The sequence below is a fragment of the Alosa alosa genome, chromosome 6 (genome assembly GCF_017589495.1).
Source record: "Alosa alosa isolate M-15738 ecotype Scorff River chromosome 6, AALO_Geno_1.1, whole genome shotgun sequence".
Taxonomy (NCBI): Eukaryota; Metazoa; Chordata; class Actinopteri; order Clupeiformes; family Clupeidae; genus Alosa; species Alosa alosa.
In genome coordinates this window covers 2305427-2319733 of record NC_063194.1, presented here as the reverse complement: position 1 = coordinate 2319733, position 14307 = coordinate 2305427, and the positions used below count along the sequence as shown (strand labels likewise).

At 45.5% G+C, this 14307-nt stretch overlaps 1 protein-coding gene across 6 annotated transcripts in view; it reads right to left on the bottom strand.

Moving 5' to 3' along the window:
• The window catches only part of dnm2a (dynamin 2a), a 34661-nt gene that overhangs the window by 12474 nt on the left and 7880 nt on the right, over positions 1-14307 (bottom strand). For 2 of the 6 annotated variants that reach the window (XM_048246906.1, XM_048246910.1), the window contains exons 2-14: positions 13828-13901; positions 13549-13698; positions 11095-11298; positions 10073-10171; positions 9736-9896; positions 9356-9498; positions 8604-8739; positions 6785-6852; positions 5856-5994; positions 3420-3506; positions 3063-3133; positions 1781-1832; positions 749-760 (exon numbers count right to left, since the gene is read on the bottom strand). In XM_048246906.1, the coding sequence (XP_048102863.1) occupies positions 749-760; positions 1781-1832; positions 3063-3133; positions 3420-3506; positions 5856-5994; positions 6785-6852; positions 8604-8739; positions 9356-9498; positions 9736-9896; positions 10073-10171; positions 11095-11298; positions 13549-13698; positions 13828-13901 (1396 nt within the window). Of the gene's footprint in view, positions 1-748; positions 761-1780; positions 1833-2179; positions 2234-3062; positions 3134-3419; positions 3507-4841; positions 4981-5855; positions 5995-6784; positions 6853-8603; positions 8740-9355; positions 9499-9735; positions 9897-10072; positions 10172-11094; positions 11299-13548; positions 13699-13827; positions 13902-14307 lie in introns of all 6 variants that reach the window. The other 4 variants (XM_048246905.1, XM_048246907.1, XM_048246909.1 and 1 more) reach the window with 4 other exon arrangements.

Below are 14307 nucleotides of genomic sequence, written 5' to 3'. Positions count from 1 at the left end.
CAGAGTGTCTGATTGGATCATATGCGAGTGAGTCTATAGCACCTCATTGGTTCATCCCCTTTCCCTCCCTCCCACTCCATTCGCGGCGGCGATGCTACAGCCGAGTCTCCCCAAGGCAAACTCGGTTTCCCCCACACCGCAGTCGAGAGTCGCAGAGGGGGGCTGCCATTGCCACAGGAGCGCCGAGGCCTTGGGCGCTTCCACACACAAACCACAGCTCCACACATAATACCCATGTCCTGGTAGCCAATGAGCATGCAGTGAGAAGCGGACACTTGCTCTGTTAGTGATGGTGCAGATGTTTACAATGTGCACAATTACATAAATTACTTGTGTTTGTTAATGTGCACACCGATTATTGGGCGCACATACAGTGGGTTGGAAATTTACAACGTCACCGATTACTGGTGACAGTGAGACCATAAAAATAATATATCGATATGTTAGCGGATTGACATTTGTCTGCGTTTGATCTTTTAGTACCACCGGGGCGGTTGTACCTTTTCCGTTTCGGCCTCACCGAAGCCACCTTGCTGTGGGAGAGAGAAACACCTCATCAGCCTAGTGGCCTCTCCTAGCGCCTCTCCCATGGGGGAGGGAGGTGGGAGAGGGACCAGGACCCCAGCATTGGTCTCCTCGAGGAACACCAGACGGCTACCTTGTTATGGCCTCGGCTCTCCTGCGAGGGGCGCCCCCTACTGGTCAACTCTAACTGGGTGTAGAGGTATGGGGTTTGTGGGGTACTTACCAATATTTCACCCTGCAGTGCGGTGGGGGGAGGGGGTCAGAGGTAGGGGGAGGGATGGCAGAGCAGATTACAGTAAAAAGAAAATGCAGAATGACAGAGAGAGAGAGAGAGAGAGAGAGAGAGAGAGAGGTAAGGATGGAGAAAGACAAGGAAAAGTATGATGGAGGGAACAAGAAGGATGTGAAAGAGAAGACAGATGATGGAGAGAACCCGATTGGGTGAGTAAAAGAGATGGAGATGGAGAATGACAGAGGGACAGAAAGAGACAGAGAGAAAGAGAGAATAGTTACGTGCAATTAGATTAGATTCACTTGAAGTTGAACAAACCAGTTCAATACAATTGGCAACTTCATTAATGGCAACCGCGTCCATGCATATTCTGAATTATAGCAAACAACAGCATACGTTCATTAGAACATGACAAACAACATGACAAAGAGTGGAAAAACAATAACACTGTGATTATTTGTTTTCCGTGCTGCAGAGAATCATGCCTGTTGAGTGTCCAGGTGCAAACAAACAATTAACACAAGCAGTGCTAGTTAGGAGATGCTTCATTCCTTAAATGCAAAGAGGGAAGGGAGGGCAGCAGGGGTAGGAGGGGAGGTATGTACTGATTACTTTGCCCACCCTAAAATGGAATTAGGGAGACTCTCTGGGTTCAGAGTTGCTCGCTGAGATATGGAGCATTCTGGAACAGCGAGACTGGGTGGCTGTGCAGGGTGAGCTGGGACATTTGACAGATTCCACCACATACAGGTACAGTCATCATATTGATCAGGAAACAGGAAGACACAGGATATGCAACCAAAATATAACATTCACAGAGTGGTAGTTTGGGCATTCAACTGGAGGTCTTCAGGAAATTCTAGTATGTGATCAGTACTGTTGATTTCTTGGAATCAGAAGGAGAGGTTATAGATGTGGTGGGGGGGTCATTATTAAGGGGAGAGGTCAGAATCTGACTGCTTATGATGAGGACTTCTGAGGGGAGTCATTTGGGGTCAGAGTGACGAGACAGGAAGCCCGTACCTGGTTAGGAATGGCCCTCTTCTTGTTTGCATGGGTGTTCCTCTGCTGTGCGCTGTTGAGAGAGAGACACGTTTCAAACCAGATACAGACAGACAGACAGAAAGACAAGACAGAAAGACAAGACAGAAAGATGAGACAGGGGTAAGGTAGTGGTCAACAAGCATGTTCATACTCACCACTACCTCATCAATGTCTAAAACGCACGTCTAAGAACAACAATGTACATTTAGCTGCGTCTAAACTTATACCCATCAAGAGTCAGGGGACTCTAGAAGCTGGGTGGGTGACTTGGGAAAGAATGGCTGCTCTGAACCCAAGTAAAGTTCTGCGTGAGGAGGGGAGGGCACTGCAACCCAGGTGTGTGGGGGTATGGGGTGGGGGGTGGACCTGGGAGCGCACCTGTTGTTGGTGAACCCTGGAGAGCCACCGTCGTCCAGCCTTCGGAAGTCAAGGCTGAAAGTGACGTTCACGAGAACCGTTAAACAAAAAAACAAAAACACACTGCGCCAGCAACACACACTGCACCCATGCTCATGTCCCTCTAGAGGCAAGCTGACCCGGGGATGCAGAGTGCATTTGGGGGGGGAGAGGGGAAACCAGTCAGGCACTTAGACGATGTAGAGCGGTGTCACTCCAGTCAGAAACAAGGTGTCATACTCAACAGAAGACCTCTCCTTTAGGGTGGGGCAACCTCGTGCAGCAACTCATCAAAAGCTTTCGCTCTCTAACAATGGGGGTACGAACACCATGCAATGAGTTCTCCTGGTGCAAGCGTTAGGACCGTCTGCCTCTGCTGACCACAAAGCGGCTCAGAATTAGCCACAGTAAAACTCCAACCCGGTTCATCGTCCAGCATCACAGCAGGAGGGGTGCGATAGCACTAATGGGTGTTAAATGAATATGTCTGTCAAAACAACCAAACGTCAAACCAAATCAAGCCCAAACCAAACAAACCACTTGAAATGATTGTCAGGCTTGTGGAATGGAATTCTGGACGACCTCAGAGTTCCAAGAGCAATGCCACGCTGGGTCATTGTGGCTCTTCCATATGTTAAGCTCTTTATCCTCAAGGTGAGTTTCTCAGAACATTTCAATACAAGCAGCGGGAGGTTAAAGGACATTCCTTAATGCACCCGGACGCACAGACAGACACATACACACACTCACTCGCTCTCTTTCTCACACACACACACACACACACTTCTATCAGGGAAAGGCTTTGGGTGCAAATGGAAGGATTAGGAATCCAAGGTGAAGAAGACTGTGCCGAGAAAATCCATACTTAGCAAAGCCTATGAAGTCCTCGTGGTTGGTGTTGATGTATGACAGCTCGATGTCAATAAGCAGAAGAACCTACAACCAGAGAGAAAGAGAGAGAGAGAGAGAGAAAGAAAGAAAGAAAGAAAGAAAGACAGACAGACAGACAGACAGACATCATGAGAGTGACACCATGAACCACAATCTAACACACTGAAACATTTGGAGCATCCTCATAACACACCTCTCAAATGACATGACAGTAAAGGGAAGACTTCCTGTCTCTGTGAGTCATTTGTCATAACAGCATAGCCAAATGAATAGAGCTGGTGAAATGGTATGAAATGGCCTGGGTGTGTTCTGAAACGAGCCGCAGCCTCACCTGGTCCTTGGTCTTGCTCTCTCGGTCCCTGACGTGGGTGGTAACAATCCTCTCAGTCTCCTCTCGCAGTCTGGGGTAAGAGCCGAGCTGTGGAGCCAACCACACATCACTGCAGCGCAACTCACACTTATCATAGGTCATAGATGAACAGCACATTCACACACACACACACACACACACACACACACACACACACACACACACACACGCACAAACTCACGTCATGTGATCATCCATGCACACACAACTAAGAGAACTTTAACAGGATAAAATCTGGGGTGGTAAGTGGAGTGGATGATTAAATCCAAACACATTGATTTACTCTTTCACACAAAGCAGTGCTCACTTATATATACACACACACACACACACACACACTTTCCAAAGCAGCAAGGAATACACCATGACCACACAGATGACCACATGACTACACTGAGAATGACCACATCTCAACATGAGGGAATGATTTGCATGTTCCTGTTGGTTTGGAACACAAGGCTTTAAAAGGTGCGTGACTGCTCATGCTACTGATTGGGGTCCAAAAGGAATTCAAAATGAATGGAGCAGATGGTCATGTGTGGGCGATGGTGCTTCCTATCACTTTTTCTCTGTGCTCAGAGGTTAGTTGAGAGAAATTGAGAGAAATGGAATAATAAAGTGGACAGAACATGAAGAGTTTGGTAATAAAAGACGAGAGAGGAAAGTGTAGTTCCTCCTTCGTCCATGTGGAGCACACATTAACCCTGTTGCTATGGTAACACCTGAGGGCTCCATAGAGAGCCTGAGGTGGTAAACACGGTTCTGCTTCTCTTGGACCTTGGCCTTTGCGATTTCCCTGTAGCTGAACAGACACAAGAAGGTCAGCCACCTGCTAGAGGTCAGAGCTGGGAGGAGAAATCTTTTACCACCAAACCGAGTGTATGTTGTTTCGAGACAGGCGCGGGGGGGGTGATGGGATTGGGGGATTTGGATATGAATAAATAAAAGAATCATTCTGAGAGGCCAGGAGCCAGATGGCAGCGCTGAGATGGTGCAGAGATTATGAGGGACGCTCCTCAATTTGGCAAAGCGATTTGCATGAGATTGGCGGCACGCTGGTGGTGGTGGTGGTGGTTGTGGTGGGGATTGGGGTTATGAGAGCGGATATATTCACACGCCAGGCCTGAAAGCGAAACGCAATCATGGAGAGTGACAGAGGGCTCTGGCAATGACAGCCTTCATGAATGCCTCTACTGATTGGTGTGAGGGAGCAGTGTGTTGACAGAGGAGGGGAAGGTGGAGGCGATTGCGGGAGAAATGGGGGTGGTGGGTACAGGGGGAATAGCATCCACCCCAAGGCTGCAAGATCTTGTTGCTTTTCCAGCGATCTTTCTTCCACAGCCTTGGTTTGTGCCGGGCCGGCGCCGGCCCGCTGCCGGTTACCTTCTCTGCGCTCCTCCTGACGAGCGTGGTGAGCTCAGACACCACCAGGTCCACGCATTTCAGACTGGGCGCGGTCAGTTTGCGGATCTGCTTTTTGACGATGGCCTCGAAGGCCAGGTCGGGGGTGAACAGCCCCGTTCTGAGGCACCATGAGGTAGGAGGGGTTACAATCAAGAGAGGGCACCAGAGGAGGTGGACAAAGAGAAGAAACAGAGAGAGAGAGGGAGAGAGAGAAAGAGAAAGAGGACAGGGCAAAGAGGACAAGGGAAAGAGAGAGGGCCAAGAGACAGGGAGAGAAAAACAAGAAGAAACTTAGTTTGGTTAGTCAATTATCTAAAGTCTACACCAAGACTAAATAGAAAAAGTGGTTCAAACGTGGGACAAACCACCGGTACCACACATCCATATCGCTCTAAACAACACTTCCCTGGAAACACATCCGACAAATCTCACTAGTGGCTGCTGCCAGTAATCTAAGACGAGAGGTATGCTTCAAGGCAGAGGGAGAGATGTGTGGTGCGGGAGAGATGTGTGGTGCGGGAGAGATGTGTGGTGAGGGAGAGATGTGTGGTGAGGTTTCTCCGGCAGCTTGTCCCTTGAACCGCCACCCAGAGATGTTCAGCTGAGACGCATTGGGAGACGTGCGTCCCTGAGCCTCATCCCTGCACATCCACGAGACGGCCACAACACCCCAAACACACCACGACAAGCAGAGGAGCCCGCAGAGCCTGGGAGAGGGGGATCACACTGCCACAGTCACCCACACATGCCAACCTTACCCACCCTTAATCGCCCCCCACCCCCCACACACACATACACACCCATAACCCCCCCCCACACACACCATCTCCATCCCAGATCATCTACCCTTAACTCTCTCCCAGACTAAACACTACTATGGTGGACTTCACGGCAGTGTGAATCACCCCTCACAGACTGGTTGGAGGCTCCCTGTGGCCAGGCATAGGGGGTGGGGGGGGGGGTGGATTGGCAGACCACCGCCCCCTGCTGTACCTTGCCGGTGCAATCCCTGACTGTGTTGATGAGCTCCTGAATGACCAGATCGATACATTTGACACAGGGCTCTTTCACCTTAACGATCTGCTTTTTCACGATGGCTTCGAACGCCAGGTCTGGAGTGAACAGGCCCGTTCTGAGAACGCACAAGAGGAGACAGACAGACAGACGGAAAGACAGACAGACAGACAGACAAGCCAGACAGGGAGACAGAGGCAGAGTGACAGGCAGACAGAAGACATGAGGACCCAGTGAGAGACAGACAGACAGACAGACAAAGCAGAGACGAAGAGAGAAAGAGAGACAAGCAATTTGATAGCGTTTCGTTAAAATAGATGAGGACACATTCCAAACACATGTACACATGGGGAGAGGTTTGCACAGTTGTGTTGGGAGAGAGAGGAAGAGGTAAGAAGGAAACCAGCAAACGAGCGAGAGAGAGAGAGAGGGAGAGGAGAGAGAGAGTGAGAGAGGGAGAGGAGAGAGTGAGTGAGAGAGAAAGAAAGAAAGAAAAAAGAGAGTGTGTTGGGAGAGACAGAAATAAGTAAGAAAAACAGTCAGGTGGCAAAATGAGCAAGATAGAGAGCAAGATAGAGAGCAAGATAGAGAGCAAGAGAGAGAGAGAGAGAGAGGGCGTGATGGGGGAGAAGGGAATACACATGTTAAGATCTCCACATAAAAGCACTACTCTAAACATATCCAGAGACTGAACGATGGGGACAGAGGGTTCTAAGACATATCAATGGCATGTCCAGCATGTCCAGGGGGGGGCAGAGGGAACAGAGGGGGGGGGGGGGGGGGGGGGTGAGCGCAGTGATGGCATGATGAAAGGATGAGTGTGCCTCTCTACGGGTGTCCCTCCTCTTTGCTGCGCTGGGCGTTAAGTTAGAGGGGGAGACGGGGAGCTGGGCTCTGGCCAGACTTGCCTGACGCCGTGGACGTTCTTGATGGCGTGGCTGATCTCCTTCCTCAGTTCCTTCTCGTCAAACACAATCTGAGAAGGGGAACGGAAAGGACACGGCGTGAGTCATGGTCTCAGAGAAACCACACACACACACACACACACACACACACACACACACACACACACACACACACACACACACACGCAGAAAACACAGGGTTCCCACTCTAAGTCAAATGTAAAATTCCATGACTTTTCCCTAACAAAAAAAACTGAATTTCCATGACTCATAATGAATGGTACAATATACAGACCAAAGATTTCAGAGCAGCCGCGTCCTAGTGCTCAAGTATCTTGGACTTTTTTTTAGAGCAGAAGAGAAATACATGAGCATTGAATAACCAAAGTTGGGCTAACCACAACAACTCAAGCAAGCAGTAAAGCTAATGACCAGATATACACCAATTGTGAGTGGAAATATTTGTATTGGTATACATGTTTATTTATATATGTATTTTGGCAAGTAATTTTTAAACTGCTACAACAAAATTCCTTGATATTCCACGACTTTGCCCCCAATCATGATAACCAGGGTAGGAATTTCATATGCTACCCGGCGGCCGTGTACGTCGTAGCCTTGCTTTGGCCGTGGAAGCCCCTTTGAAAATCATGGGTTTACAGGCCACGGTGGCCTTGGTGCCCTTCTTTCAATATTCTGCTTTGTGTCCTACTAATAGCGATTTTTATTTAGCCTGTGGCCTGTCAAAATAATCTTAGTATTCACAAGCAAATTAATTTAGTCTTTACGCGGTAGAGAAAGTGACAGCAAGAAAGGCCCAAATTCACCCATTCTTCTCAGTTGAACTACTTTCGCGAACCAGCCTATTCATCACACAGACATCACAAGTATCACATGAAAGAGCTTTTTCTCAGCTTTTAAACGATGTTAGCCGATAATTGCTGTGTTGAGCGGTTCGCGAGAAAAGTAAATAATATAATTTAATTTAATAATACATTCTACTGAAGGTTTTATATCCATGATCTCCCTACCCATTCATCTCGGTAGAATACTTCACAAACCCTTCTTTTAACACATGACAAACCACATATCAGAATAAACAGCAGACCTTACCGAACACAAAAGTGTAAAGCAGTCCCCTGTACAGTTACACGTTCCAGAGTAATCCAGTTTTGAATTTGCAGTAAATTTCGACATGCATGGATGTCTCCAAATTTGGGCTTTAAGTTTTACAATGTGTTTAAATTGTTCCACATGATTTCATAACGGGCCAAATACAAAATAAATGTTACAAATTTCGCCTAGATATTGGTAAATCAGGACAACTGACTAAGAGTTTGTGAAAGTAGCCTTAATGATCACAAAATGCTAAGCATGCATCTAGACTATTTGAGTTTCTTAAAGCTGAGCTGTGCTTAAATTTAAATTGTTCAATACATGATTTCATAGCAGGCCAAATATAAAATACATTTTATATATAGCCTAGATATCTGTTTTTATCAGATGATTTACAGTTATATGTAATGTCATGTTTCATGTTTTTGTAATGTTTCATACAATGATGCAGGTCTACTGCAGTGAATAGGCTAAATAAAACTTTGATAATTTTTTTATAGCCTACTACTGTATAGTTAACTTTGGCCTTGGTGCCCTGACATGTGGCCTTTGTGCCCCCCACCAAATATGCCCAACTGAAGGCCAAGTGGCCTTGCCCCCAGAATGGTGAAATTCCAAGCCTGATGATAACGTTCCCTGACACACACACGCACACGCACGCCAATCTGGTCCTTAACCAATCCAGAGGGTAAGATGGACGCATTACCTTGACCAGCTCAAAGGGGAAGCGCTCGTGAAAGATGCGGTTGATCTTGGCTCCCCCCGATAGCTCCTTAGTGTCCACCTGGTCCCCGGAGCCCTCAATACGCTTCTCAAAGTCCACTCCGAACTGCTGCACCATCCTGCAACGGCAAGGTCGAATGGCGCTCCATGAGAGTCCAGGTGATGTTCAACTATGTTGTGATATATATGGCACGCCTTCAACCCCCGAGATGCCCTTACTCGCCAAACACACCTCCCAGTCCGAAGACCTCCTCAGAACTACATCATGTGACTTCTGAGAAAAAAAACCCTCAGGAACAAGTAGCTCCCCTCCCTCAGTCACACTAGTTCAATCATGGAGAAAATCAGGCCTGATTATTTTGTTCCATATTGAGATCCCGCTTATTTAGCACTATTTAATGATTTCATCCATTTTTTAAACTTGAAAAAGATCACAGTAGATATAGTATATTATGCTATTATTCTATATAATAAATATAATTCAACTTTAAAACAAATACAAACTAAAGGCAAAAAAAGATCACGTACACAACAGTTACCACTGTAAACTCAAGGGGTGCGTTGGATATACAGTAACTCAAGACAAAATGAAAGCATTATTACAAAATGGAATACAGCAAAATGATCATTATATTTTGATTATGTTGTTTTTTATAATCATTGGAAGTCAATACTGAAATTGATTGGATCAATAAGATTAATGGCAGCGTCCATTTCAGGGCGTAGTCTACTCACTGGAGGAGAGCCTTAGTCTTGCGGGTGGGGTCGTCCGGCCTGAAGTTCTTGAACTCCTCCACCTCCTTCTCTAGGGAGAGGAGCTGAGACTGCAGCTTGCTACGTAGGCCAGGCAGCGTGTCACGGATGTGGTTGGTCAATTGCTGGTGGAGACAAGTCATTTTATCTTAATTTATTTAATTTGTTTATTTGATAGGGACAATGCTCATTGATTGACAGGCAAAATGCTGTAAATAAACCAGAGTTAGCTGTGCATGCTAATTTTGATCCGTTGTGCTAAAAAAAACAAATGGCTAATATTTTAGTGTTGGTGGACAAAAGACTATAAAAAGCCTCCTCCTCCTGTGGACTGAGTATGAATCCAGCAGGAGGCAGCACACCTGGTTGAGGGTCTTCTGCAGGTGTGGGGTGCCCATGCGCTCAGCCATGTGTCTGTAGCTCGGGTGCGACAGGAAGAACTTCCTCTCAGCCGCCAGTGCAACTTTGATGTCCTTTCTACCATCAATGTCCTTCTGACTGCGGTTCACCACCCCAATGTAGCCTGTGGCATGCAAACACACACACACACACAAACATACACAGGGTGAGTTTTGGGCAGAACTATGCCGTCTCTGGGTGTGTGGGCACATAGGTGTGTGTGTGTGTGTGTGTGTGTATGCATAAACATGTGTGTGTGTGTGTGTGTGTGTGTGTGAGCGTGTGAGGGAGTGTCCATACCCCTGCGCAGAGGCAGCAGTTTGTTTTCCAGGATATCTCTGGCGTCTGTCCCTTCGTCCATCAGATCCAGTTTGGTAATGACGCCAATAGTGCGAAGCCCTGGGGAACAGGTCAATACAATCAGCTCTCACTCCTCATCCCTCCCACAACTGGACACACTTATGGTGGAAATGACTATGCACTTGCTAGGATTGTCATCTGCATCACATCCAGTACATACAAGATGCATTTACTATCATAAGCACAACATTTGCCTGTGTGAATATACATACAGTAGCAATCATAATGTATATTAAGACTTTTGTCCAGTGCTCAAAATATACACAGCAGACAGGATCAACATAAGGAGTGTTAGTAGAAATGAGTGCACACTCATTAAGCATACAAAATATATACCTGGTATAGTATTAGTAATGTATTTATTTACATGTGTGAATGTAAGTATGTGTATTATCTCTACACTACAATGATTAATCGATTAGTTGTTGACTTTTAAATTAATTGCTAACTATTTCGATAATCGATTTGTGTCATTCCAGGCATATGAGGTGCTGCCATCAGGCAGAATGTATAGGGTGCTGTCCTTACAAACCAACAGGGCTCGCAAATCATTTGGCATTACACTGCTGAAAAAGTTAGAGAAAATAACTTGATCCTTTCTGTATGATAATACTGCACTTTGGTATAATATTAAAATATCTCTGATGATATTGCACCTTACTATTAAGATAATCGTCAGATTAATCAACTCTGAAAATGATTGTTAGTTACAGCCCTATAGACCATTTACACAGCATGCTGTATTTATTGGATCAATTTTCAATTTTGCCAACGCCTTTCAAACACCATGTGCTCCGCACGAGACATGCAAGAGCAGATTCCATGATATCTTAGTTTGGGTAAAGACATTTCTTTCGTAATGAGTGCTTTTGTACATGTACTCATGACAGCTATCTAACTAATTGGCAGGCGTGTGGGGACTGGCTGGCGGCAGCCTCGTCCCTCTCCCTACGGGGTCCTACCCTGTGGGTCCACCTCCTTGGCTATCTTGAGTGCGTCCGAGTTGGCCAGGTCCTGGTTGGCGGGCGTGACGGCCAGGATGAGGCAGCTCTCCTTGGTGATGAACTGCATCAGCATTTCCCTGATCTGGAATTCAATGTCCACAGGCTGGTCTCCCACTGCAACCTTCGTCATCCCCGGGAGGTCAATTAGGGTCAGATTCAAAACTGAGAGAGAGAGAGAGAGAGAGAGAGAGAGAGAGAGAGAGAGAGAGAGAGAGAGAGAGAGAAGGAAAGTGTAAGAAAGAGAGAAGAAGCATGAGACATTTCTAATGAAGCGGCCATCACTAAGTGCTTATTTCTGTGTAAGCATAGGCCAGTGCCTCGACTCAAGCCTGTGCATGTGTACATTTTTGGTGTGTGTACACAGAGAGCAAGCACGCAAGCACACACACACACACGCACGCACACACTTCAGCACAGGTGTCTATGTTTACACTAAGACAAAGGCACCTGGGGAAACACTCTCAGGTGCGCTGTTTGGACAGTTTGTGTGTGCGAGTGAGAGTGTCGGTAGTGTGGGAGGTTGTACTTGTCTGCATGTTTGTGTAATTCCTAGCTATAGTCTCCTCTGCACTGTAGCTTAAATGTAGCTTAAATACAGGCTCCTCTGCACTGTAGCTTAAATGTAGCTTAAATATAGTCTCCTCTGCACTGTAGCTTAAATTCTATTGCTGTAGCTGTAGCTCTGTAGCTGAAATGTTATTCTTTTGATGTAAGTCACTTTGGATAAACGCGTCCAGATGAATACCTGTAAATGTACGTGTGCACCTGCGCGAGAGACAGAGAAATAGAGAGAGTGTGTACAGGGTATACAGCGGGGAAAATAAGTATTGAACACGTCAACATTTTTTTCAGTAAGTATACTTCCAGTGAGGCTATTCGCATGAAATGTTCACCGGACATTAGTATTAACTTAGGTAATCCACACATATATAAAAATCCAAACATTAATGTCTAAAAGGATACAAGGAAGTTTATTGTCACATGCATATCGTTACTGGAAGTAAGAAATGCAGTGAAATTATGTCAAATTATGTAAAAGTAGTGTTATGAGTAAAAAAGTGGAATGGCACAGGGAAAAAGTATTGAACACGCTAAGAAAAAGCAGTACACAAACGCAAGGAATGGCAAAGAACAAACTGGAATCTATAAATAGTTAGAGAAATTATCCCTCCTATCTGTGCAAATTGATATAAGCTGGGTTAGTACATACTGGTGGGCTATAAAAAGGTTTTTTGTTAGCAAGGTGTCACACAAGTAACATTTCATGATGGGTAAAAGCAAAGAGCTCTCCCAAGATCTTTGCAACCTTATTGTTGCCAAACATATTAATGGAACTGGTTACAGATGCACTTCAAAACTTCAGAATCATCCAGCAAGCAGTATTGGAGCCATTATTTGCAAGTGGAAGGAACATCACTACATCATCAACTGGCCATGCACAGGATCTCCTTTCATGAAGGATAGTCAGAAGAGTAGCCCAAGAGCCAAGGACCACTCTGAGAAAGCTCCAGAAAGATTTGGAGGCAGCAGGTACAATTGTTACAGAGAAAATCATAGGTAATGCACTCCACCGCCATGGCCTCTATGCACGCTCATCAAGCATGATTCTATTGCTGAAGAAAAACATGTCGAAGCTCGTTGAAAGTTTGCTACACAACATTTGAACAATCCTATGAAATACTGAGAGAATGTATTCTGGTTAAAAATGTAACTTTTTGGATGTCATACTACACACCATATTTGGAGGAGAACTGTGCATCACCCTAAAAATACCCTACCAACAGTGAGGTTTGGAGGTGGTGGCATCATGGTGTGGGCTGTTTTTCATCTCATGGTACTAGCAGACTTCATACAGTTGAAGGAATGATGAATGGAGTCATTTTGTTTTGGGAGAATCTTTACATCCACCAGGATGATGAGGATGAGACATGGCTAGACCTTCCAGCAGGACAATGATCCAAACCATTCAGCAAAGGAAACTCTCAATTGGTTTCAGAGAAAGGAAAGCAAGGCCCTGACTTCAATTCAATTGAACAGTTTTGGAAGTTAACTAAAGATCAGGATTCACAAGAGGGACCCCTGAAATCTTCATCATACAGGAAATGCCTTGAAGCGGTCATTACGAATAAAGGCTTTTCCACAAAGTATTTAAGAAATTTCAGCAGGCGTGTTCAATACTTTTTTCCTGTGTCTTCCACTTTATTGCACATAACTCGACCTATGGACTTTAATGTTTGGATTTTTTTTATATGGGTGGATTATCTGAGTTAATACTAATGTCTGGTGAAAATTTCATGCAAATAGCCTCACTGGAAGTATACTTACTGAAAAAAAATGTTGACGTGTTCAATACTTATTTTCCCCGCTGTATCTATACGTGCATGTGTGTGCGTGCGAACACGTTAAGTTTACCATTAGGAGAGAAGACTTTGAGGTTGATGGGGATGGGAGAGATGCCCTTGTTGGAGCCTGTGATGCGGTCCGTCTCCGCCTCAATCTCCGACCGCACCTCCTCAAAGTCCACAAACTTTCTACCCTTACAGTGCAAGAACTCGGCATACTCTGTAGACAGTCACACACATAAGGATTAGACAGTTTGTGCCAAACAGGTAAAAAATGTACTGTATATGGATGGGATTCATTCAATCGTGGATCATATTAATCTAGTCTGGTCTGGCAGATTCCACTCACCTGCTTTATTGTTGACCAGCTGCAAAACAAGGGGCCTGCGAGTGACGATGCCGGATCCACGAGGAAGAAAGTCCCTAAAAAGAGAGAGAGCAAAAAAAGAAAGAAATGAGTGACCATATCTAGGTTGAGCATGCACAGTGTCTGTGCCCATGGTGAGAACATTTTCCTGTAAACTAGCCTGTGCATTGGGATCTGTTTAAATGTGTCTAGGGATGTAACGGCTTACACAAGCTGAAATAGTTTCAAAAAGTGTCCCATACACTTTTTTCTTCATGTTTAATTGGCTATGTGCTTATAGCTTAACTTATCCTACCATAACTTGAAGTTTGCTAATTCTATTATTTGGATGCAATGAGTGAAACCAAAGTGAGCGTTCAAAATAAAACTTTAGGCTACTGTATTCTCCTGATAACGTGAGTGGAATGGATTTAATGTGGACGCGAAAATAAAGACGCAGAGTGGCTACATGATACAGTACAC